Source organism: Bos grunniens, chromosome 1 (genome assembly GCF_055505025.1).
Source record: "Bos grunniens cultivar Pamir isolate PY7600 chromosome 1, Bosgru_T2T1.0, whole genome shotgun sequence".
Classification (NCBI taxonomy): Eukaryota; Metazoa; Chordata; class Mammalia; order Artiodactyla; family Bovidae; genus Bos; species Bos grunniens.
The window spans coordinates 4,172,377-4,197,769 of NC_141165.1; the positions used below are offsets into that span (position 1 = coordinate 4,172,377).

Genomic DNA, 25,393 nt, shown 5'->3' on the forward strand with positions numbered 1-25,393 from the left:
GAAATCATCTTTAAGTGCAATTCTCAACAGTTGTAAATGGAAAATCAGCCCCTTTAAAAAAAAAAAAACAACAACCTTATTTGTTACTCAAAGAGATCACATATCCTCATGAGATCTGAAACTCTCAGATCATTTTCATCTTCCAGAAAAACCATCCCAGGGTTCTTCAGGGTATTTACAAAAAGAACAACAAAACATTCATTTCTTTAGCATTGTAATGAAAACCATCCCCAAGTACTTAGTTTCACTGTTCTCTTAACCAGGGGAGTTTCAAATGCCGTTCAGACTGAGTTATATTTTTGTGGGTTTGGAGTCATGGAGACCAAAAAGGGTTTTTAACCAAGGGTTGAAACTGGAACAGCGCTGGTCCAGCCACACCATCTCAGTATTTTGTTCAAGTGCCTTTCATTAATGCTCTGGAAGCCTATGTAAATCAGGGCACGGTGGGAAAAAAGTCACGAATTCTGGATGTTAAAACAGCGGCGTAGTGTGAAGGAAAACATCTGCTCCTGGTTAAACTGCTTTAAACTCAGGTTCTTTTGCCTCAGTCTCTTAACTGTGGTGCTGAGATTTGAGTTCCTTGAAGACTCTCAAACTGGTTTTCCAGAACATTCCCAGGAGTGTTAATAAGCCCTTGAGGTTCTTTGTCCCAAGCTTATAATTCCAGGGTCACTGCTATTACCAAAAAATAAAGTTGGGTTGTCAGTGTCAGCCGGTCCAGGATTCCAGATTCCAGCTGGTTCTTTCTTTGCTTTGCTTTTCTGGACACGCACTATCTTATCTCGGGCAGTGCCTTGTGAAGGAATGCCCAGCTAGGAGGCATTGTTTTTTCCTTTGATGAGAATTACTGAGACAAAGGTGACCCTGTGTCTGTCTGGGCTTGGACAGTCCTGGCTCATGCCTCTTGTCACAGCATACCTTTTGCCTTCAAAAGTGTCAGATTGTTCAAAAGTTCGGACAGCAGGTCACCGATGATTTGACGCATCGCGTCACATTGCGCCTCGTCGCATGTCACCCCGTCGTCCGTACTGCCGCCTCCGCTCTGGGTCTCCATCTCCCTTGTCCGTCCTTTCCCATGGCAAGCATGGCCTCGTCTGACCTCTCCCACGAGCTCTGCAGTGACTCCTGGGCCCCGATCCCTCTCTCTGCCTCTCTCCCCCCAGCCCCCTCCCCATCCGCACCACATCCTGCGGAAACATCAGTCCTCCTTGGGAAAGGCCTGATTACGTCCCTGTGGCCAGAAGCTGTGATGGCATCTCATTGCCTACAGAGCAAGATTCCAGACTCTACAGACTCAACACTCTTGAAGATCTAGCCCCGATTTTCACAGTGTGGCTTAGAGGGTGGGACGTTCTGTTGCAAATACAATCTGAGCAGTGTACCAAGTGGGAATGTGGAGCCTGAAGCCAGGCTGACTAGGTTTGAATCCTCCCTGTGATCTTCTAGCTGTGTGCCCTTGGGCAAGCTGGGCAGCCTGTCTGTGTCTGTTTTCTAATCTGTAGCATGAGAAAATTTTAAAAACCTGTTTTTTAAAAAAAATTTTATTGGAATATAATTGCTTTACAATGTTATGTTAGTTTCTGCTGTACAACAGTGTGAATCAGCTATATATGTATAGCTATATATATATATACAAGATATATATATATCTTATATATATATATATATAAGGGCCTCCCTGAGGGCTCAGTGGTAAAGAATCCACCTGTAACACAGGAGACCTGGGTTGGATCCCTGGGTTGGGAAGATCCCCTGGAGGAGGGCATGGCAACCCACTCTAGTATTCTTGCCTGGAGAATCCCATGGACAGAGGAGCCTGATGGGCTACAGTCCATAGGACCACACAGAGTCGGACACGACTAGAGCGCCTGAGCATGCAGAGCACACACATGCATCTATCCACTCCCTCTTGGACCTTCCCACCCCGCCCCCTTCCCACCCCTCTAGGTGGTCACAGAGTACCGAGCTGAGTTCCTGTGCTCACCAGCAGCCTCCCACTAGCCGTCTGTTTTGCACATGGCCTGGTATATATGTCACTGTTACATAAGGATGAGATGAGGTAATTCACGTAAAGCCCTTGGAACAGCTTTTGGCGCAGGGTAAGCTGGCGTGCTGCCATTCATGGGGTTGCAAAGAGTTGGACACGACTGAGCGACTGAACTGAGCTGAAGCGCTCAGTAAATGGAAGCTACTGTGATGACGGCTTTTTGGTGCAGGATGTTTGTCCTGCTCTGTGTAACTGAGCACACTTTCTTCCCTCTTCACGTTGCTGGCCTTGTTTCTTCTTGAATTCCGTCCCCCAAGCCATGCCTGTGTGCACAGAGTCCACCTGCGGGTCAGGTCATTTTACCAGTCATGCAGCCACGGAACTGGCAAGCGGCAAAGTCTGGTGCATATCCTTGACTTTGCCATGCGACTCTGATGAGAGTCTATGTAAATGCTTGCTAACGTGAGGTGTGGGGGATTTGATGGCTCTATTGTCTTTGTGGGCGTGCCCTGGCCTTAGTGGAAGCTCAGGTTGGGGGTCTTGTAGCCTCGGCAGGAGATGCAGACCCTCCTGAGGTCCTGTGACTTGGAGGTCCATCGGTTTTCCTGCCTGGATGATGCCGAGGTCTTTGCTTTTGCTCCGAGATCCTGGTCTGAGCTCATCTATGCAAAGTGCTGCTGATGGGCAGATGTCGAGGGAGATCAGGCGTTTGCAGGGCCCGTGCAGCTCTGCCAGAGGGGAGACCCCGCCCACTCCAGTCCCTGCCCTCCTGATCTGGGTGCCCGTGCCGTGGCAGACTGCCCTGGGAAGGGGAGAGCTCAGGTGTGGACATTGACTCCGAAAAGTACTCTTAAAAAACAATCTTCAGTTATACTGCAATAAAGCTGAGAAAAGAAATCCAGAGCAGAGCTGAGAAGAACATAGCCCAAGACAAGGAGACGAATGCTGTGTCCATGCAGACAAAATAACCTAGTACTGGCCCGGGGTCCACTTTGACCAAAACGTATCAACATGATTGTGATCGGTGTGGTCTTAACTTGCTCGGTTTTGTTTGGTGTAAATATCAGTTGCCTAATATCCTCTTCTTGACTTTCGTACATGTGGGTACTGAACAGATTTCAAATTTTATTTCCCATGAGATGATATATCTACATAACAGACATTAAATACTAATTTTTTCTGCCCTGAGATTCCTTTTCTTCTGAAAGCAGCTTTGTTCCCACAGTCCAGCTATGTGATTTCCACAGGAGCTGCCCTAACACTGGCCAGAGCTGATTGGCCCTGAGGTGAACACCTGACCCAAGCTGAGCCAATCAGAGCCCTTCCCTGAGATCTTTTGCTTGTGTGGACCCAGGACATTTAGATAGTCTGTCTCCAGTGGCTGAGCCAAGAGCAGAGAAACTCAGAAGTTGGAAATGGCCATATTTCCTGCCCCATGGAAAAAATTGGTCCTACAAGAGAAAGAAGAAGAATGCTAACAATTTTTTTAAGAAGACATAGGGACAAAACCTGGAGCCGTTTTCCTGATGGTGGTAGAGATGCTCTTCCTGAGATTCTACCCTGCTGGCCACTTGGGTCACCGTTAGATCCTTCCCCAGAGATAGGCCTTTCCTTGCTCCCTTTCCGTCTCTGATTGAGACTTTTGACATCAGGTTGGGATCTTCTGGTGGTTTGGTTTTCACAGGGCATTAAGAGCTGGTTAAAGAGACTTCCCTGGGGGTCCAGTGGCTAAGACTCCACAGTCCCACTGCAGGGGGCCCAGGTTTGATCCTCAGTCAGGGAACTATCCCACACGCCGCAACCAAGGCCCAGCACAGCCAAATAAGTAAATAAATTATATATATATATATATATATATATATATATATTTTTTTTTTTTTTTTTAAGAGCTAGTTGAAGATTTTCGAGAGTTGAGAGCTTAACAGCATATTCCCTTTTGGTTCTACTGATTTCCCAGGAATGACATTTTCAGTGAACGGTGAAATTATAGGCACAATCTAAGTGAAAGCACCCAGCCAGTTAATAAAGATAATGAAGGCCAATAAAACTCCTTTCATCAGAAACACTTGCCCTGAACAGTGCCACCAAAGGATGGATTTGTTCTCTGCTCCTATCTCAGCGCTGGACTCCATCTCTTCCTTCTGTTTTTAAGGGAGTTTACAGTTTTCCAGGTTATTCCATCATTTCTCAAGCATCCCACCAGATCACTGCTAGTGGCAGAAGAGAATAAAACCTCTTCTCCCAACTTTAGCCCTGCCAGGGACTTAAGAGTTAGGAAGCAGTGGTCCTTCAGACTAAGCGCAGGCAGGTTGAGAAGGAGATCAGATGGACTCTTCAGAGTCTCTAGAGTGAGACCAAAAAGTGTTGCATCCAGGAGGTCAAGGATGGTGCCTGTTTGCTTCCCCAGGACCTCGTTCTCAGCACATAGTAAGTAACTGAGTAAGTAACGTCTTACTCAGTAAGATACTGAGGAAGTAAGTAGTGAGTGAATTAATCATTATTATTATCCCCATTTTACAGATTAGGAAACTGAGGCTCAGATACAGCAACTGGGTGGATCAGTGACATAGCTAAGTGCGTGGCAGGGCTGAGTCCAGAGCTTTAAGCCTCAGACTCCTCGTCTCAGGCTCATTCTGAGGCTTCTCAGTCATTGAAAGAGAAAACCACAACCCCAGAAGGCTGCAGGATCTTTCCGTGTGGCCTCACGACTGAGCTGAATACATGGCAGCACTGGGTACAAGTTTCAGTTCCTGAAGCTACGTGTTAACACGTCAGAACCAAAGACCGCTGCAGACTTGAGCTAAGACCTGTGTTATTTTTGAACCTCCATTTTCGGAAGGCTGTACAAGAGCTCAGGCGACAGAAGATGAGAAGGGTTGTGTGTGTGAGTGCGTGAGATAAAATATTCACCGTGAAGACTCACGTGTGACTGTGCAACCAGAACAGCGTTTTTGCGTCTGTTCTTGACATATGGTTCAGCCTCTGTCTGTAGGTTCCCTGTGTATGTCACGGGTCCCCAGAGACTTTAAAATGTCAGCTATCACAGGATGGTGGCCCCTGAGTTACAGAGAGGGGTCAGAGTGGTCAGTGCTCTGGTTTAGGGTCCATTTGGGATGTCTTTATGTGTGAGTCTCGGTCTTTACTCTGTGTTATATGCCTGTGCAGTCACTGTTGAAAACCCCGTTTCTGTTGCTTGGTATTTTATATGGTTTTTTATGCTCTGTATTGGCAGTGTCCAGTAGAACTTTCTATGATGATGGAAGTATTCTATATTTGCACCAGACGTCCTATATTTGCATTCAGTAGGGCAGTCACCAGCCACCGGGGCCATCAAACACTTGAAATGTGGCTGGTGTGACTGAGGAATTGAATTTTTAATTTTATTTTATTTGAACTAATTTAAATTTAAATATTAATAGTCACACTTGGCTAGTGGCTACTATCATATCAGATAGCACATCTTTATATTTTCAAAAAGTCAGTAAGTTTCTGATTCCCAGCCTTAATTAGCATGATAGTTTTAGGGATTCCAATAAGTTCATCTGAAAGTTGGAAATGGCCTATAGACATTAAATCTACCAATTAAAAATGTAATCCCTTTCCCGTAAAACGTGGCGAGGAGACTTCTTTCACCCGGGCAACAGTGACTGCCGTCCGGTTCTTGTGCGTGCCAGCCTCTCTTCAGGGACCTTTAATCATCACTAGACCACGTCCTTCTCTTTGTTCCTGTTCAGGGCCCACTTCTCTCCCTGCCTTTGGGGACCCCTTAGCCAGCCCTTCCTTTCACGCTCGGTCTGCTTTAGGTTTGGAGATAATTCATCAACCTGCTGCTGCAGTCCTCTTCCCCTGATTCCCTTCATCTGCTTTTCTCCTGTGTGACTTTTCTCCCGAGAAACAACTCATAGTGTTATCTATCCATCTGTCTGTCTGTAGTATGAGACTGAAATTGAGATTGATTTACGTTACTGGCCCAAATGACTGTGGAGCTGGGCTGTCCCAAACCTCCAGGGCCATGTGGTAGACTAGAGGTTTTGGGTAAGAGTGATGTTGCAGTCTCAAGTCTGAAGGTTGAAAACTCGGGCAGGTTGTCTGGAGGCAGAATTCCTTCTTTGGAAAACCTTGCTTTTCGCTTTTAAGGCCAACTTGATTGGCAGAGGCCTGTCCACATTATAGAGGGTGACTGGCTTTACTGAAAGCCAGTGGACTGTAGATATCAACTACATCTAAAAGTATCTTTACAGCAGTATCTAGACCAGTGTTGACAATTAGTCACTGTAGTTTTATCTAGGGTGGCACATAAAATGAACCATGACACCATCTTCATTAGATTCAGACCGAACGGTCCTCGACCGTCGCTGGCCCTTCACCTGTGCCGTCCCGCGTGGCCTGTGGGTGCTCCAGTCCTGTTAGACTGAATGGTCCTCGACTGTCGCTGGCCCTTCACCTGTGCCGTCCTGCGTGGCCTGTGGGCTCCAGTCCTGTCAGCCTGTTAGCAGGAGCGCTTTCTGCTGTCTTTCCTGTGTCACATATGGCTTCCATGTTTACCAAACCCAATCAGGACCCCATTTCTCCCTTACTGGTTTTACCCTCATTGCTAAATGTACTCTAAACAAGCGTGTGTATAAGACGAGACAGAGTGTGCATTTGAACTCAGCAGCAGCAGCAGCATGGCATTCATTTTGAGAGTAGAGTAACAGACAGTATGCCCTGGATTTTCAGGGACTACCCCAACATCATGGTGTTACTTTTAATAAAAATAATTCTTGAAATATTAACCAAAGATGATATCATTTTCTGATGCATTGAGACTTTTTATAGAAAGAAATTTTTTTCAATAGAAAAAAGAAACCAAAAAAAAAAAAAAAAGAAATAAGAAACCTTTTTCACGTTATTATGTCTGGTTTTAGGTTGGGTGAATATAATTATCGCATTTGTTCTTACTCATCACAGAGTTGAACAAAGTCTTGGGTCAGTTGAAAACTGTCTTGTTTAATCTTTGGTGCTTAAACCAGAAGTTGTTACTCTTTTAAGTGTTGGGGATGGGATTGTTTTTAATGCAGTTGATGTGATAAAAAGGTGGATGAGGGTGTATTTCAGTTAAATCATGTATTTGAGTGGGCATCTTGGGACAGTTTGGGTTGTATAATGTGAAGGAGTGCTGTCATTCAGGAGCACTGGTTTGCGTGAAGATACTCAGGGGCGGATCCAAGCTTTGCCATGACCTAATTGCAGTTGTTAGAGAAGTTACGCGGGTGTGTGCCTGACAGTCTGTGGGGAACTCCTTCCCCAAGGTGGCTTGGGTATTCAGGGTTTGATCTTCTGTATGGACTCGATTCCTTGCTCTTGAACACCTGGCCCAGCTTGACGCCATGGTGGTGTCCAGCAGCAGCTGCTGAGTCTCTGAAAGTAAAGTGACCGGGATGTCTGGGGGACGGGAGTGGGGCTCCAGAAGCATTGCAGGATGGTCTGGCAGGACATGGTGAGTGGATACACGGGTTACAGAAAGGAAGGTGCTGAAGAGCAGGCGCCTTGACCCCAGTTTGAGACCCATGGTGGACCCATCAGCTGTGATCACTGGCCATGGAGTTCTGAGCCCCAGAGAAAAGGCAGGTCTGGGGAGTTCAAACTTGGGCGTAATGAACACATGCTGCTGCTGCTAAGTTGTGTCCGACTCTGTGCGACCCCATAGACGGCAGCCCACCAGGCTCCCCCGTCCCTGGAATTCTCCAGGCAAGAACACTGGAGTGGGTTGCCATTTCCTTCTCCGGTGCATGAAAGTGAAAAGTGAAAGTGAAGTCCCTCAGTCGTATCCAACTCTTAGCGACCCCATGGACTGCAGCCTGTGAGGCTCCTCCGTCCATAGGAGGAGGCAAGAGTACTGGAGTGGGTGCCATCACCTTCTCCGAATGAATACATGACTAGTGGCTAAATCTAAATGAGTACAGGAGGTTCCCATGGGTGTGAGGAGAGCTGGTGGTCAGAAGTGAACCCTGACGAACACTGTCTCATGCCTGCCTTTCTGAGGTTTGTGAGACTTGCTTAACAAAGGTTACAAATGAAGGAATGAGCGAGAAACAAACAGAGTTTGGTTTGACACCTCTAGAAAAATCAAAGGTGTCACAGCCCCTAGGGTCTGGCCAAATATCGATCTTTATAAAATCTAAATGTGGGTTTTCTGGTTAAAAAACACTGCTCACCCTTTCTGGGAAACAATTTGGCAGCCTGTACCCAGCCTTTGAAGAGCTGATATCCCTTGGCCCGTCCATTCCACTTCTGGGAATCCACCCCAAGATCTGCAGACAAAGATTGGTGCACAAGGATGTTTCATGTTCTTGAGATACACGTTCCCTGGAAGGCTTGCCATGGAGAGAGGCAGCGTCTTTACCATTTACCTTGAGCGTCTTTTTAAGAGTTTTGATGATTAAACAATGCTAGGTGTAGGATACAACACTTTCATTACTGTTTAAGATAAAAGATGAGCATTCGAAGAAATCTGTGCTTTGTCCTTGGACACCCCCCTCCTTCCGCTCTCCAGAGCTGCTGTGCTGGGTAAGTTAGGGACCTGTTGCTGCTGAGTGAAGTCTGAGGCTTTGTCGTCTTGTCGTTTCGTGATATCCATGGTGTGGCCCTTGTGATGTCTGGTCCAGCCTCATTTCTGGGCGCTCCTGGCTTCTCATGTCATGTCCCAGAAATATTTCTGGGAATCTGTTCACTCCTCAGGCTGTTGCACACTGTCAGGCCTTTGACCGTGAAGCTCCTTCTGTCTCCTTGCCTGCACTGCCCTGTCCCTTTCTCTCACCTGTCTGGTGAACTCCTATTCATCCTTCAAAGCCTCCTGCAGGTTGAGTCCCCAAATAGGTTTTGTTCAGCATGATATTTGGGGAAAAATCCGAATGAATGTTGTAGGGGAGGCTCACACATTCCAGCTCTGCCATAGCCTTCGCCTCCTCCAGCTGTGTTACTCTATTTCATTTCTAATAGCCCTGACCTTCTGTGAGAAAGGTCTCAGTGTCCCCTTCAGGCAGAAATAATCACTTTCTATACCTTCATATCGGCGAAGGCGATGGCACCCCACTCCAGTACTCTTGCCTGGAAAATCCCATGGGTGGAGGAGCCTGGTAGGCTGCAGTCCATGGAGTCGCTAAGAGTCGGACACGACTGAGCGACTTCACTTTCACTTTTCACTTTCATGCATTGGAGAAGGCAATGGCAACCCACTCCACTGTTCTTGCCTGGAGAATCCCAGGGACGGGGGAGCCTGGTGGGCTGCTGTCTCTGGGGTCGCACAGAGTCAGACATGACTCAAGTGACTTAGCAGCATACCTTTATATCCATTACTGTGCTTTGCTTCTCTATGAAAATTTTCTGAAATGTGTACTTCTTTTCAATTATAAAGGTGATATGTATGCTTGTTAGATAAATTTTGAAAATTTACACATACAGCCATGATAATGCTGTGTTTTAAAAGCTTACAATCTTTATTTTTTATGTAACATCATAACATAAGCATTATTGTGCCATGTTAGTATAATTATTTTTAAAATCTGTTTACAGTAATCAGCTGAATCTTTTGACAGTTAAGACTCCTATTTTGTAGCCCCAGCACCTAAGCGTGATGCTGTTTTGAGCCAGTGTAGGAACTTAATAAATGTTTGTTGGTTTGTTGGATTCTAGAGCTGAAACGGAGAAGGCATTGGCGAACCACTCCAGTACTCTTGCCTGGAAACTCCCATGGACGGTGGAGCCTGGTGGGCTGCAGTCCATGGGATCTCTAAGAGTCGGATACGACTGAGTGACTTCACTTTCACTTTTCACTTTCATACATTGAAGAAGGAAATGGTATCCCACCCCAGTGTTCTTGCCTGGAGAATCCCAGGGACGGGGGAGCCTGCTGGGCTGCTGTCTATGGGGTGGCACAGAGTCAGGCACGACTGACGTGACTTAGCAGCAGCAGCAGTCGGTCTCCATCCCTACCTTCCAGGAGTCATTCTGGAAGAAGAGACACAGATCCCCTCAGTATTTAATGTGTTCATTCACTCATTCATTCAGCAGATCCTTATTGATCACCTACTATATGTTAGGCAAATTACTAGCAAATCACGCTTCTTTATTATTGACCGTGACGTAATCCATAGTGTTTCTCTCTTGCCTGTGCTGCCAGGAACCTCGGAGATTAGCTGCCCTCAACCTCAGGTTGTTTGGTACAATTATCTCCTCCTTGTTTGGTTTTTAAAAAGTTTGTGACCTGTGTCTTCTTTTAGAAGCTTTCTAAAACAGTTTCTAAAAATAGGTAGATATCACAGATTAATGGGTAAAAAATGAATTTTCAGAATGGAAATGATGACTTCAAGGTTTTTTAAAAAAACGTTTGAAGTGTGAATTGAGCCAGCTGCGGGCATTTGTGTGGACACGTGCATGTCGGAGAATTTGATGCTTTGACACGTGTCCACTTGGCCTTGTACTTAGAGAATGAACTTGGACCTGAGCCAAACCTGACTTGGAACCTGACTGCCCACAGCTCGCTTTATGACTTTAAATGTCTCTGGGCTTCAGTGTCCTCATCTGAAATGAAGATCAGTCAGACCATTGATATAAGATGAACTGGGCTGTATGTTCGTATTACTGCTCCAGATCATTTTCCAGAACGGCCAGGGCTGAACTAAAATGACCTTCTGCCTTAAGTTAGGGTGGGTCATCTGTGGAGGGGTGCTGAGGCTTGCTTTTCCCTTAGAGAGGAGCTCGTGCTGGTGTTTCTTCAGTTCAGTTCAATTCAGTTCAGTCGCTCAGTCATGTCCGACTCTTTGCAACCCCATGAATTGCAGCACGCCAGGCCTCCCTGTCCATCACCAACTCCCGGAGTTCACCCAAACCCATGTCCATTGAGTCAGTGATGCCATCCAGCCATCTCATCCTCTGTCGTCCCCTTCTCCTCCTGCCCTCAATCCCTCCCAGCATCAGAGTCTTTTCCAATGAGTCAGCTCTTCGCATGAGGTGGCCAGAGTACTGGAGTTTCAGCTTTAGCATCAGCCCTTCCAATGAACACCCAGGACTGATCTCCTTTAGAATGAACTGGTTGGATCTCCTTGCAGTCCAAGGGACTCTCAAGAGTCTTCTCCAACACCACAGTTCAACAGCATCAATTCTTCGGCACTCAGCTTTCTTCACAGTCCAACTCTCACATCCATACATGACCACTGGAAAAACCATAGCCTTGACTAGATGGACCTTTGTTGGCAAAATAATGTCTCTGCTTTTGAATATGCTATCTAGGTTGGTCATAACTTTCCTTCAAAGGAGTAAGCGTCTTTTAATTTCATGGCTGCAGTCGCCATCTACAGTGATTTTCGAGCTCAAAAAAATAAAGTCTGACACTGTTTCCACTGTTTCTCCATCTATTTCCCATGAAGTGATAGGACCAGATGCCATGATCTTCATTTTCTGAATGTTGAGCTTTTAGCCAACTTTTTCACTCTCCTCTTTCACTTTCATCAAGAGGGTTTTTAGTTCCTCTTCACTTTCTGGTGTTTCTTACTCCTTCTCAAATGACAGGAGAGGGTTGCTGCTGACGCCTGGCGGCTTTCTGAGGTCATCCACTCGGGGGTTGGTGACTGAGCCTCCCAGAGCCCTGCGGTCTCCCCCTCCTGCTGCATTTGTAAAGTGACCTGAGCACCCTTGCCCAACAAGTCCCCGAAAGCTCGTCTTCTAATTTTGGCCAGCTCTTGCTTTTGTTTAGCTTTTACTTTCCATTTGTCTTTCACTTATGACAATTACACTCAGTCGCCTGCGGTGGGGGTGCGGTTGCTTTTTTAGGGAGGGAAGGGTTCACACGGCCCAGAACTCAGTGCGACCATGTGCCCCCCATGTTGAGGCTCAGGAGGTGAGAAGACTTCGCCTGTTACCTGGACCGGATCGGGGGTAGAGAGCCGTGGGTTGGCGTGTGCAGTGCCCACAGGCTGGGCATGGTCTTCAGGCGTCCGTGCCTCCCCCTGGGCCTCTGTCCTCAGAGGTCCCCTCTCTCGGGCTGTGCCATCAGCTTTTGCACACTGGTGATTCTCACCACCTTTGCCCTTCTCTGCCAGAGCAATTGTTTCAGAGAGGAAGCTCTTTGAGTCATAAAATGTCATCTGGTAGTTAGTATGTGGTTATATAGATGTATTGAGTTATATAGTAGCCTGATTAGCAGGAAGTAGGTGATTCATCAGAAAAAAAAAGAATCACACAAAAAAATAAACTCTTACCAAAATGAGCTTCCTCTTTTAGCCTCTTGTTGTTCCAGCTCATCCTTTTAGAACCTTTTTTCAGCTTCTTAGGAAAAATTATTAATTGGGACTAATGTAGCGTTTCACAGAGAGGCCATCCCAGCCCTTCACAGTCGAATGCTTTATTTTTTTTTTTTACAGTTTAAGAAAACAAGCCCCTCTCTGTCCCCAGCAGGCCAGACTTGGGGTGTGGCCACCACCTTGAGGAGGTGGAGCCTTGGCCAGCTTGAGAGATTTCCAGACTTCCCCGGTGGTCCATTGGTTAAGACTCAGTGCAGTGGGGCCTGGGTTTGATCCCTGCTTGGAGAACTCAATTCAGTTCAGTTCAGGCGCTCAGTCATGTCTGACTCTTTGCAACCCCGTGGACTGCAACACGCCAGGCCTCCCTGTTATCACCAACTCCCAGAGTTTACCCAGACTCATGTCCATTGAGTCGGTGATGCCATCCAGCCATCTCATCCTCCGTCATTCCCTTCTCCTGCCTTTAGTCTTTCCCAGCATCAGGGTCTTTCCCAGGGAGTCAGTTCTTCGCATCAGGTGGCCGAAGGATTGGAGTTTCAGCTCCAACATCAGAGAACTAAGATCCCATTTGTGGTGTGGACGCGCGTGCACACACACACCCACACACACACACACACACACCCAGAAACACCCCCCGAGGCCTCCCTGAGGTGCCGCGTGTGCCCCCTCTCTGATGGAACGTCCTGTTTACCCGTTTCCCTTGGTTTGGTTTGCCTCACAGATCCAGGAGGCTGCGAGTCGCGGCCTGAAGTTCGTCGGTGTCGTGCCTCAGTACCGCTGCCCTGGGAGCCCTGCGGGCAGCTGCCCCCCAGCAGATGCCCGGGATGAGACACAGGAGCCTGGAGGTCATGGGGCTGCAGAGGAGCTGGGGGCTGCAGATGCTGCCGTGGGGACGGACGGAAGCCTGGAGCCCGGCCAGGGCCCGAGAGAGGAGACGCCTGCCACCCAGCAGCCCAGTTCGCCCCCGGGAGAGGGGGACGGCGCAGAGTCTCCTGCTCGAGGGACTCCGGAGGGACCAGATGCTGACCTGCCGTCGGAAGGGCCTGGAGAGCCGCTCGCGGCCAGTAAGTATGTCAGCACCGGGACTCTGAGCCACGTGGAGAGCGGCTGCTAGCTTTTCAGTAATCACCGGGGGCCTTTTAGGAAAATGAATGGAATTTGAATGTAGAGATGGCAGTCCATCAAACAGGAGAAGTTGTCGAGCCGTTTTCCGGGCCTCCTGACTCTTCCTTCCTGAGGCTGTGCCTTCTGGGGGTGGGGGGTGGGCAGACCACGGGATGCTGACTTGTTGCGGCTCCAGAATGTCACGATTGCAGCAGGTTCTAGAATGCATGGTGTTTTCTCCCCACGCCCACACGCTGCCCCCAGATTACCCCGTGTGACCCCAGGAAGCGTGGTGATGGCTGGGCACCCATGCAGAAAGCACCTTCTGCACCTGGTCCTCTTGTTTTGAATTTAAAGAAGGAAATTCAGAGCCCCAGCGAGGATGAGGCGTGAGGTGTGCAGGAAGCTGCTGACTCAGCCCTTGTGCTGTAAACAGCCAGGCTTCGGGGGGTCTGTCTCGTGGACAGACCAGCACCGTGGAGCACATGCGGCCAGGGAGAGGCCACCGGGAAGCGATTGCTGAGTCACGGTGTTTAATGGCCGCTAGGGCACGGACTCTAGGTTGGAGATTTCAAATAACGATGCAGGAAGGAGGCTGGCAGCCAGTGTTAACAAATGCTTCCTTCTTCCTGTGACGTGGGAGGCCACTTTGCATCATTGTCCCCTTTGCAGCTGAGTACACTGAGGTTCAGAGAGTCCATCCATCGCCCAGGCTGGAAACAGATCTGCTGGATGAACCCAGGCTGGCTCCCCGCCTGGTCCTTCCTGTGTGATGCTCAGACAGGTGATCAGAGTTTACTGAGCCCTCAGACTGCAGGCAGTGAAGTTGCTCTTCATTTCCCCACGACTCCCTTCCACTTTCCTGCTCCAAGAAATCTTGCGTCCCGCCATTTCCTGGAAGGCAGGCCCTTGTATGAGCTGTCTCCCCTTTGGAAGGTGACGAGTGACGAGACTGATGGGAGGTCTTGGGGAGACTTTCTCTTTAGGCCTTTCTGGATCATCTCCCTGGTTAATGTTATTGGTGGTGGTGGTTTAGTCGTTAAGTCGTGTCTGACTCTTGTGATCCCGTGGACTGTAGCCCGCCAGGTTCCCCTGCCCATGGGATTCTGCAGGCAAGAATCCTGGAGTGGGTCACCATTTCCTTCTCCAGGGGATCTTCCCCACCCAGGAATCGAACCCGGGCCTCCTGCATTGCAGGCAGATTCTTTACCAACTGAGCTATGAGGGAAAGCCCTGGTTAATGTTATTATTTATATACTAATTCTTGAGGTTAGCCTCTTACAACTGATGAGAAACTGCTTATGCTTTGAGAACAGAAAAGGGTGAGGGAGCTCCCTAGAGGCCAGTGGTTAAGACTCTGCACTTGCACTGCAGGACGCCCAAAAAAAAAAAAAAAGAGGAGAAATAGCTTTTCTTGTTATGTCACAGATCCCGAAAAGAAAACTGTGGGATGGTTAATGCTGGGGCTTGTTTGCAAGGATGACTTAGAAGGGGAGATGGTAGCCACCTCACTTCAGGGAGAGATCAGGATTAGTGTTTCATCAGGGCCTTGATTTGTGGTGGCTCAGATGGTAAAGAATCTGCGTACAATGCAGGAGATGAGGGTTCGATCCCTGGGTCAGGGAGATCTGGAGGAGGGCATGGCAACCCACTCCAGTACCCTTGCCTGGAGAATCCCATGGACAGAGGAGCCCAGCGGGCTACAGTCGGTGGGGTCGCAGAGAGCTGGGCGTGACTGAAGTGACGGAGCACGCGTGCCAAAGGAGGGGTCCATTTAAAGCACTCCTAAGTAGGAGCCCTCACGACTGGGGTACAGGCCCCGTCATCCTGACCATTGCCCCCAGCTCCGCACGGAGCCCTGGCTTTGAGAAAGGAGGCCATCGATACAGAAGGGCCCCTCGGGAGTTTCCAATGTTCCCTGTTCTGGAGCGCACCTTCCTCCAAGACTCCCTCCAGACTGGCTGCCTCCTGGGGTTAAGTAACCGCGGAGACTTGTCCCAGGACTGTCCCCCTAGGCCCCCTGCTGTCCTGCGACTGTTCCCTCCCTCAGACCCTTCCCCCGTCGCTGGGCGCACAGAGACACCCCCCCCAACACCCAAGGGTCTTGGCCTGCGCCTCGTTTCCTCAAACCCCTGTTCTCTCCTGGAAAACCAGAACCTTCTGCAGAATGCAGGGTTCAGGTGCGTCTGGAGGTGGTCAGCCCAAGAGCGTGTGAGAACTGCAGCTGTGAGGGGTGACAGTGCCCCGACCCCTGTCCTGCTTGGTAGGCGGCTGGCTGGCTGTTATCTGAGCGTGGCTCTTAGCTCTCTGCATAGGAGGCCACAGGTCTCCGAGACTTAGGCAGCTCACTGTGACCCTTATGTCTCTTCCGGTGGAATAAATGAATCTTTGACTCTTCCTTATCAGCCAGTGAACACACAGGGCTCCTGGTGCCCAGGCTTGGCCTCACGGGACACAGGACGGTCATCATGGTGACAGCCCTCCAGTGGCCAGGTCTCAGCTTGCCCGTGTGACCATGTGCACAACAGCTTTATGACAGAGGATGCTCTTACTGTGCCTGTGTCACAGGAAGTGGCCTGTGTGCCCTCCTAGAGTTACACTTTATCTCATAGTTTGAGTGTTAGGGCTTCCCTGGAGGCTCAGCTGGTAAAGAATCCTCCTGCAATGTGGGAGACCTGGGTTTGATCCCTGGGTTGGGAAGATCCCCTGGAGAAGGGAAAGGCTCCCCACTCCAGCATTGTGGCCTGGAGAATTCCATGGACTGTATAGTCCACAGGGTCACAGAGTAGGACACGACTGAGCAACTTGTACTTGAGCATCAGTTGAGCGTAGCTTCCACCTCCTAGGAGGCTGGCCAGGGACGCCGTCCCCACTGGTCAGCTGGCCCGGCCCCCAGCTCAGCCCAGCTCCTGTGCTAGTTGTTTTCCCGTCTGTCCTGGGCATCCACAAACAACCACGTCTCCCAGCGCTCCCGCCCTGCTCTCAGCTTCCCTCCACTCAGGGCTCCCTAAGGAGGGCCAAGTGCTTTAACTCCGCTTCCTGCTGGTGGGTTTAAATAGGCAATCACAGCAAGACAATTAAAAAACAGTCCAGAGGACATCTCCCTGCTCTGCCTCTGCTCCGCCTTTAATTCATCCGCTCTCTCTTATCAATGCTGGGGGCTCAGCGAGGCCCGCAGGCTCTGCGTCCGTCAGGGTGGCCCCCCATCCCCCGGGGTTTTGGGACCCCTCGGGTCCAGGGCTTCTGCCCCCTACGTCCACCCGGATTTCGCTCGTCCTGGGAGCGTCCTGTGGGCTCTGCGTCCGTCCGGGCGCCCCCCACCTCCCTGGACCACGGGGACCCCGCGGTTGGCTCCCCACGTCCACCTGGGCTGGGTCCAGGGGTTCATCCCCCGACATCCACCCAGGCTACACTCGTCTGGGAAGCATGCTGTCGGCTTTCTGTCTGGGTGCCCCCACCCCAGACCCCCCGGGCCACGGGACCCCTCGGGTCCAGGGGTTGGCTCCCCACGTCCACCCGGGCTGCACTCGTCCGGGGAGCGTGCTGTCGGTTTGACGTCCGGCTGGGCGGGCCTCCCCCGAGCCTCGCTTTGGCGGGCTTCCCTCCACATCTCCCTTGTTCCCGGCTGCGGGTGGACGCAGGGCCCCTGGGAAGAGCCGGCCTGCTGCTGGGTTCCCAGTCCATTTCTGTGCCCCAGGGGAGACAGCTTCCTTCATTGACCGTAAACAGGCCAGGAGGCAAGGTCAGGGCTTGGGAAGCTCAGAGCGGCGTTGCTGGGCCATATTCCCTGCCTTCTCCGCTGGCCGCCGGCATCCCTGTCTGGCCTCCGGCACTGCAGCGTCAGTAGCAGAAACGAGGGGGCCACACAGGTTCATGTAGATTCAGCTTGTTCTGTCACCCAAGTAATAACGCAGCGTCAACCCCGAGTTGCCCTTCCTCCCTGCACCAGCTCACTTGAAATGTCCAGAATGCAGAAGCCTGGGCCGGATCTCTGTGTCCTTCTCCAGGGCCTTCTATGAGCAAGCCTCCTGGCAGCCAGCTCCTTCTGGGGCAATGCCCCCCGAGTCTGCCCTTCCTCACTGGGCCTGGTTCTCCCCTCCTGGCCCCCAGACAGCTCTGCCCTGGGGTCCGTATGCCTCCGCCTGCTGCCATTGTCCTGGCTATTTGCACTCAGTCCATTGACAGCAGCCGCTGACCACCTCCCTGGCCGCTCATGGGCATCAGCTCCCGCTCTCTGTGTGCTGATGAAACCAGCCTCTCATGAGGTTTGGGAAACAGCCAGGGGTTGGGGGGTTTGGAAGAGTCTTGACTGATGTTGAAGCTGAAACTCCAATCCTTTGGCCACCTGATGCGAAGAACTGACTCCTTGGGAAAGACCCTGATGCTGGGAAAGATTGAAGGCAGGAGGAGAAGGGGACGACAGAGGACGAGATGGGTGGATGGCATCACTGACTCAATGGACATGAGTTTGGGTAAACTCCGAGAATTGGTGATGGACAGGGAGGCCTGGCGTGCTACAGTCCATGGGGTCGCAAAGAGTTGGACATAACTGAGTGACTGAACTGAACTGGCTTTGCCACTTGCTGGCTTGTGATCCTGGGGAATCCAGTTAAGGCTTCTGGCCGTAGAAGGGACACAGTTTCCCGTGGAGGTGGGCATCGCAGGGGATGTTGGTGGTGACAGCCCTCACTGACACACTCACGTCCCGCGATTGCTGTGCACTCAGCAGGTCCCACACTCTGCCTGGCAAGCTGACTTCCCCAGGCCCGGAGGTGCCCCACGCTGCACCCACGCCGGAAGTGGTGTCTCCCCTGCCCCCGGCACCTGGCTGGGCCCGAGGCCCTCCTCCCTCTTGCCCCGTGGTGCCCACCGCCCCACCTTCCCAGTGTAACCTTTGGCCCCAGCCCTCCTGCTGTGTCCGCAGCCGACCAGAGCCCCTGCCCAGCCCAGCTCCCAGGCCAAGTCTGATGCCCACTTGTCCCTCCACCCCAGCCGATGCGCCAGCCGGCTCCTTCTCCCTGTCCAGCCCTGGGAGCTCATGCTTTCAGCCCGACTCTGAGACCCCCTCCTTCCTGCCGCCTGGAGGTCCCCGGGGCGCCAGGACCCCGTCAGCTCAACCCACGGGTCGCCGTCTCTCGGGGGCCCCAGCTGCAGACTGCAGGCGTCCGTCCCGTGCCTATGTCCCCACTGCCCGGCACCCACCTCAGACCCGGGCATCTACCTTCTTCCTCCTCGTTCACGGGGAGCATAGCAAGGCCTTGGCAGGCCTGGCTGGCAGCGTCCAGCTGGCCCCAGCTGCGGGCACCCCGTCCCCCCCACCCTGGCTGCTTGCGCTTTTCTGGCTGAGGTCAGTCCAGTGAATACAGGTGCAACCCCGGCCGTGTTTTCTAGACTTTTCTGGACACCGAGGGTCTAAATGGCACCAGATTAGGCCCCCCCACCCCCCCAGCGTGCAAGGGGGTCAGAGGGGATGAGACAGAAAGAGAAATACAAGATAGAACCGTCTCGAAGCTGCTTGGGTGCCCTGCCAGGCCCAGCCTGCAGCTGTCCTCGGAACGTTCTCAGAAACAATGCCTTCCCCCTCCTTGGGGACTCTGTCCCGTGTCTGGAAAAATCCTCTCGCTGGGGTCAGGGCAGAGTCAACGGAGCAGCTGAGAAAATGTAAACACACTTGGTCCTCTTTGTGGAATCCCTGGTGACCGCTCCCGTGAGGACGTGTACTGGAGAGCCGGAATATTAAAACATCAAAGGGCGTCGTTTGGGGACAGTTTCTCTTGGCTGGGTTCCAGGTGAGGTCCGTGGTCGGGGAGCCGGCGGGACAGAGGCATTTACTGCAGGGCTGGGCATCTGCAAGTAGGTTTCTTCTCATGCTTTGGAGACTCTTGATTCCAACAGCCTTCCCCTTTTCCTTCCCGAAAAGTTTATTTCTGTCGCTGGCTCCGGCCCTGCTCCCCAGGGAGGACCCAGATGGAGAGCTGGGCGTGCTGTCAGCACCCCGCCGCCGGCCCGGTCTGCAGGCTGTCTCCGCGGCCCCCGGCCTGCACCCGCCTTCTCCTTCCGCCTTCCCCTTTTCTGTTTCATCGTGCACGTGGGAAGGCCGTGGCTCTGTCTAGCCATGTGACTGGGGGTCCTCCTGTGTGATCAGGTGGTTGGGCTGCTTCTCAGTTCCCCTTGCAGAGGCTGTGGCTTCTTTTTCTTCTTAGTCTGTGTGCCCTTGGGCTTGCCTGATCGGAGCCGAGCGCTGTGACACTTGTTCTGGCCCACCTTGGGGGTCACCTGAGGACAGCTTCCCTAGCCTCTGCCTATAGGTGTTCTCTGGAATGGTCAGGTGCCCCAGGCATTAATGCCCCAGGAATGGCCTCAATCGCTGAGGACAGATGCCTAGGGCAACACGCGACATCTCCGGTCCCAGTAACCTGCTAGTGGATGCCTGCCTTGGCTTTTATCTCCTCCTTGTTTCTTATCCCTGCTCCCTCACTCTTATTGTCTGGGATTGCTCCCCAAAGAAACAGCTTGCACCCCAAAGCTTATAGGGTCTGCTTTTGAAGAGATGAAGTCAAGGCCTGGCTCCCACTCTTCCCCTTCAACAGCTGCAGCTCTTACTTTAACCCCCAACTCCTTGGACTGGAAAAGGGCACTTCCTGTCCCAACCCCCAGCCCTAATCCCCTTGCTTGATTCTCTATAAACCTTTCTCAGCACGACGCCACAGCTAACGCTTGTATTTGAAAGTCACAAAATAGGGGACGCTAGCTCCATATACCAAGAGCTAATTTCTCCCCTGAAAGCACTTGCCGGCTGCCTTTTCCGATGGCTTCCTGAGTCAGGGAAGTGGACCGAGAAAGTACTATGGGGTGGGGACGAGACACAGGCCAGCGCTGGTTGTTGGAGAGCCGGGTGGCTGTTTGTGAAGACGCGTCCCCTCCTTCCTCAGTGATTCTAGCCCCTGGATTGCTCGGAACGGCCTGCCCGTCGGCGTTACTGTTGCTGACAGCAAAGTCTTTGGCCCAGAATTGCTCCCTGAGGTCTCTGCTGGCACTTACTCAGGTGGGTAAGTGCCACCTGAGTGGAAAGACTCTCTTTGTCCCAGAATACAGTCGTCCTGTGAGATAACTTGAGATGCTACGTGGAGAAACGTTTTTGGTGTGAAAATGCCTCACCGTTTGCTCCTGTTTGTGGCAAATGGTAACGGTGTCCCTTATGGTCGTGAAGCTCCATTTCCTGTTTAAGCACACTTATCTAGATAAAGGAAAGTGGATCCATTTTCAAAGGTCATGTATTTGGAGACTGGAAAACTGGGAAATAAACATGGGATGCAGTGTCCCAGAATGTGGGGTCCAGGCAAGGTGTCTCCTACAGGGAGTGTGTGGGTGTCCTTTATCCTTTTTGCTAATGTCAGCCATTGTTTATGACCTTTAGAATATTTCTTTGGAAGGAGGGTGGGGATTTTCTTATCTGAATCGATATTTTTGGCAACCAAAGCATGTTCCTGAGTGGCCTGTGTAAGCAAAGCTTTTTAAGCGGGGTGAATTCTTGGTTGCTCGACTAAATTGAGTAACACAAAAATAGACCTTCAGCCTTAGATTGAAATTCCAGGTATTTGCTTCCGGAGGCTGAGGCTGCTCACTCGTGGCCGGCCGCACGTAGGGCGGGAGGCAAGGGTCAGCTGCCGGGTGGCAGTGAGCATCGATTTTTACAGAGCCCAGCCATAAAGGAAGGCCGGGGAAGCTGCGCCTTACTCTCAGGGCCCATTGGCTGTTGGAGCAACCTTATCACTCCACGCAGGAACCCTCATTTACTGGAGCGAATTTATTTTTACATTTCAGTGATGTATTTTTGATGTCCTTGATTAAGTATTATGCGTTCGGCCCCAGGAAACACCACTGCAGTTTATAAATAGTGAATTCAGGGAGGTGCAGAGCTCCTGGAATTACGGCAGTATTTTGATTTTGTGTGCCTCTGTGCATTTCCTTTAAAAGAAAAAGAAAAAACAGATCAGCTCTTGCCCCAAAACATGTCTGCTTTTTCTTCTAAAATACCCCTTTGTATGAATTTCTAGAAATGTCTACTATATCCTTCTTTCAAACACCTAACCATACAAATTGATCCCAGCTAACAGCTGTTCATCATATGTCATATTCAGAACTGAGTCCTGCTGACTAAAAAACGCACAGCGTCAGAGTTGCGAGTTAAGTTTTATTGGGGACAGAATGAGGACTTAGCCTGGGAGACAACATTTCCGATAGCCCTGAAAAACGGCTCCAGGGAGGTAGGAGGAGAGGTCAGTGTAACATACGATTTTTGTGAAGGAGATATGTGTGGTCAGTCACACCTTTTGGGTAGAGGCTTGCTGCCAGCGACAAGGAGCAGATGTCACCAGGAACGATTTTAGTCCTTTTCTCGATTTGAGGAGATACAAGAATTAGGCTCATAAAATGCTCTCTTGAAAATACCTATCTAAAGGCTTAACCTGCCAGTTTTTCTCAGAGCACAGAGTACCCCTTTCCTGGTCTCCGTTCGGAATGCCTCTCGGGGTATTGAAGGTCCGTGGCTGCAGTGGCCGAGGACTTCATCATCGTGGGCGCAGATGACAAGGGCCGGCCTTCTGTTGGCAGTCCCCGTGGGACTCGGCCTTCGAGGTCCGTGTCACTTTCAAGGCTGCCTAACGTGCTGCTTGGGTCTTCCTGTTAGGCGACACGCAGCCTAGCAGAATGCTGGCCTGTGATGCCCTGCCTGCAGGTTCCTGTTAGTCGCATCCAGCCCGATAAGGCAGTTTGTCACTGTTTAACTTCCCGTCTCCCGTTCTCTCTATGCATCCCCGCAGAAATGGAGATCTTTGCCCTTTTCAACAAACCGAAGAGCCATCAGAAGTGCCGGCAGTATTACCCTGTCACCATTCCTCTCCGGGTCTCCAAGAACGGCCCAACGGTCTGCGGTCTGGACGCCAACTGGCTGGAGCACATGAGCGACCACTTCCGGAAGGGCGGCGTCCTGGTGAATGCCGTCTCCTCGCTTAGCTTGGTCCACGGTAAGGACCACATCCCCACCCCACCCCCCATCAAGTGGCCCTCCTGAACTCTGCTTCTCGCGCCTGTCATCTCAGCCCACCTTCAGAACCACCCTCCCCCAATTCGAGTAAGTTCCGCGGGTTTGATTTCAATTCACACATCTGGAGGAGTCGTCCACAAAAGCCCACACCGGTGCTCGCCCAGCCCCTCCAGGAGTCAGCCAGGTCTATGCTAACACCACGGAGAAGGGGAGGGGCAGTTTCATTTCATCATGGTGGCCTCCGTTGAGATTGCTTTTAAAGGCTTTTAAAGAGATTATTCCTGGGGTTTGTTAATTACCCCCTAGGATCCTGCCGCTCTGAAAGTGCAAATTGTTTGTAGACATCATTACAGTTTGAAGTAACAGTAGCAGCACCTTGGAATTAACAGCAGAGGAGTGAACTGAACAGCTGGGTTTCTGTAAACTCCGTCGGGATGCACGCTGCTCCCGGGTCTCACTGCACCCAGCGGCCCTGCCTACCGGGTTCTATATGGGTTCTATATGGGTTCTATATGGGTTCTCTCTGGGTTCTATATGGGTTCTATATGGGTTCTATACGGGTTCTATATGGGTTCTATATGGGTTCTATACGGGTTCTATACGGGTTCTATATGGGTTCTCTCTGGGGGTTTGCTGCTCAGGCAGCAATATTGGCGTCAGCTCCTCTGAGGCAGAGAGAAAGCTTGCCCCAAATGGGTAAATGTGTCAAGCAAAGAAGGAGTTTTCAAGCTAACACGAAGGTGGGTTGAGTCGCTAGGGTGCATCGAAACCCAGAGACCATTTGGGGCGTGGGGCCAGCCTGCCAGCGCGTGTGGATCTTGAGGGCTGCCAGTCAGCAGGATTCTTGAGCAAGTGAAATGTAAAGTAACACCGAATCCGTTGATCCCAGTGAAACCTGGCAGGGGGCACCGGCATTGAGCAGTTTTCTCTCTAAAAATTGGCAGAGTCAGGAACAGAGATTGGATTCTGTGTTATTTGCAATCCTTGAGCTGCTAGCAAACATCCCTGGAAGAGGCATCGGTCTGAATTCTGAGTGTCTGTGCGTGTAGTCATCCAAAACCTCAAGAACGTTGTCGAGTACGAGCCAGTCTTGTCCAGTGCAAGTCCTGTGCCGCTGCCCAAATAGCAACGTCTAATGGTAACGAGTCCACGGAGCAGCAGCAGGCACTGCAGAGTATCGTGGGCCACTTGTGGATGGAAGCAGGATATGAGATAGGAGATGAGTGGGCCACTGGGACTTGAAGATGTTCTGTATCTGTGCCACCAGCCGCCAGTGGCCACTGACCACTGGAGATGTGGCAAGTAAGCCTGAGAAACTTAATTTTTAATTTATTTAATTTTTATTAGTTTCCATTTCAGTAGCCATATGAGGCTCTCAGCTGGTGTATTAGTGCAATTCTAAAGCGTATTTTCTTTCTTTTTTAAATAACTATTTGTTTTCACTGCGCTGGGTCTTCGTTGCTGCGTGCAGGCTTTTTCTAGTTGCAACAGGCGGAGGCTCCTCCTAGTTGGGCTTCTCTGGGTGTGTGGGCTTCGCTTGTTTCAGAGCACGGGCTCCAGGGTGCGCAGGCCTCCGTCCCTGTGGCTCTCGGGCCTCGGTCCCTGTGGCTCTCGGGCCTCGGTCCCTGTGGCTCTCGGGCCTCGGTCCCTGTGGCTCGCGGCCCTCAGTCCTTGTGGCTCACAGGCTTAGTTGCCCCACAGCATGTGGAATCCTCCTGGACCAGGGACGGAACCTGAGTTCCCTGCCTTGGCAGGCGGATTCTTAACCGCTGGACCACCAGGGAATTCCTAGAGTATTTTTCATTAATACAACTAAGGAAGAGTCAGTTCCGTCCCCTGGCGACAAGGTCAGTAATCTCCCTGGGCACCAGGAGGCCTTCCCTGGGTGCTGGCAGAGTTCTTGCAAGCTGGGGGCTGTGCTGGCTGGCTGGAGACGCACCATCCGACCCCAGGGTACGTGCTCAGAGCAGACGGTTACAGCCTCGTTCACCGGCGTTGGAGGGCCCGGCGGGGACCCTTTGCCTCCTGCTTCCGCCGGGACACCCCGTCATGCCTCTCCGGGCACGCAGCGACGGCTCCTTTTAGCTCCTCCGGGGGCCAGAGAGGCTCTGTGGCTACGCATGGTTTTAAGTCTCCGCCTGGGAAACTGAGGGTTGGTTGTACTAGCATCTTAAAGATGGGCAGGGAGGCGTGGGGGCCAGGAGCCGCCCGGGCAACTGCTGGGCCTGCTCCACCTGGGGGGAACTGGGGCTTCGGAGGGGAGGTTTTGTCTTTGGCCCTTTGCCTGTCAGGAGCCAGCCAAGCCCCGAGAGAAGACACCACGAACATGCAAGTCTGTGCAGCCTTCAGTGCCTGTCTGGCTGTCGAGCTTCAGCCGTCCAGGCTGCGTTCTCACCTCCACTCCTCCCCTCGCCTCACTCTCCAGCCTTGAGTCCAGAAGCAGACAGCGCATGCAGTCTTTCTTCACATCTGACTTGAGTGTTAGAAATGCCGTTACAGCCTCCCTTGGCTTCAGCTGCATGAAATCCAGCCTTCCCACCTTGAAGACAGAACATGAAATTTCCTCTGGCACGTGAGTGGGAAGCCTTGCGCTGAGCCCTCGGCATCTCCACAGCAGGGCTGCCCTCGAGTCCTGCTCCCCTGGCTGCGTGTCCCTGTCCCTGGAATGCATGCAGACTCCTCACGTCAAAATGAATCTAAACCCACTCAGCATTCCGACAGGCTTTCTTCCCGACGATTTTGATGGGGTGGTTTTGATGGGATGTTTTGGGGGGTGACCTGGGAGCAGAATTTACTGGGTGAGGGAGTTTCTGCCCTGGAAAAGCCCAGGCTTCCCGTTGGCCAGGGAGGAAATACGTTCTTTTCCCAGAATTAAAAAAAAAAAAAAGCAAGCTAATCATCATTATAATAGGAACCTATTTCTAGTAGGATAATTAGTGTCCTTACAAATAAACCTGGCAGAGCTGGGAGCACGTC

At 51.3% G+C, this 25,393-nt stretch overlaps 1 protein-coding gene across 9 annotated transcripts in view; it reads left to right on the forward strand.

Moving 5' to 3' along the window:
• RFTN1 (raftlin, lipid raft linker 1) overlaps nt 1-25,393 on the forward strand; it is a 228,674-nt gene that overhangs the window by 142,279 nt on the left and 61,002 nt on the right. For all 9 annotated transcript variants that reach the window (XM_086390607.1, XM_086390419.1, XM_086390685.1 and 6 more), the window contains 2 exons: nt 12,989-13,331; nt 22,194-22,397. In XM_086390607.1, the coding sequence (XP_086246733.1) occupies nt 12,989-13,331; nt 22,194-22,397 (547 nt within the window). The remainder of the gene's footprint in view (nt 1-12,988; nt 13,332-22,193; nt 22,398-25,393) is intronic.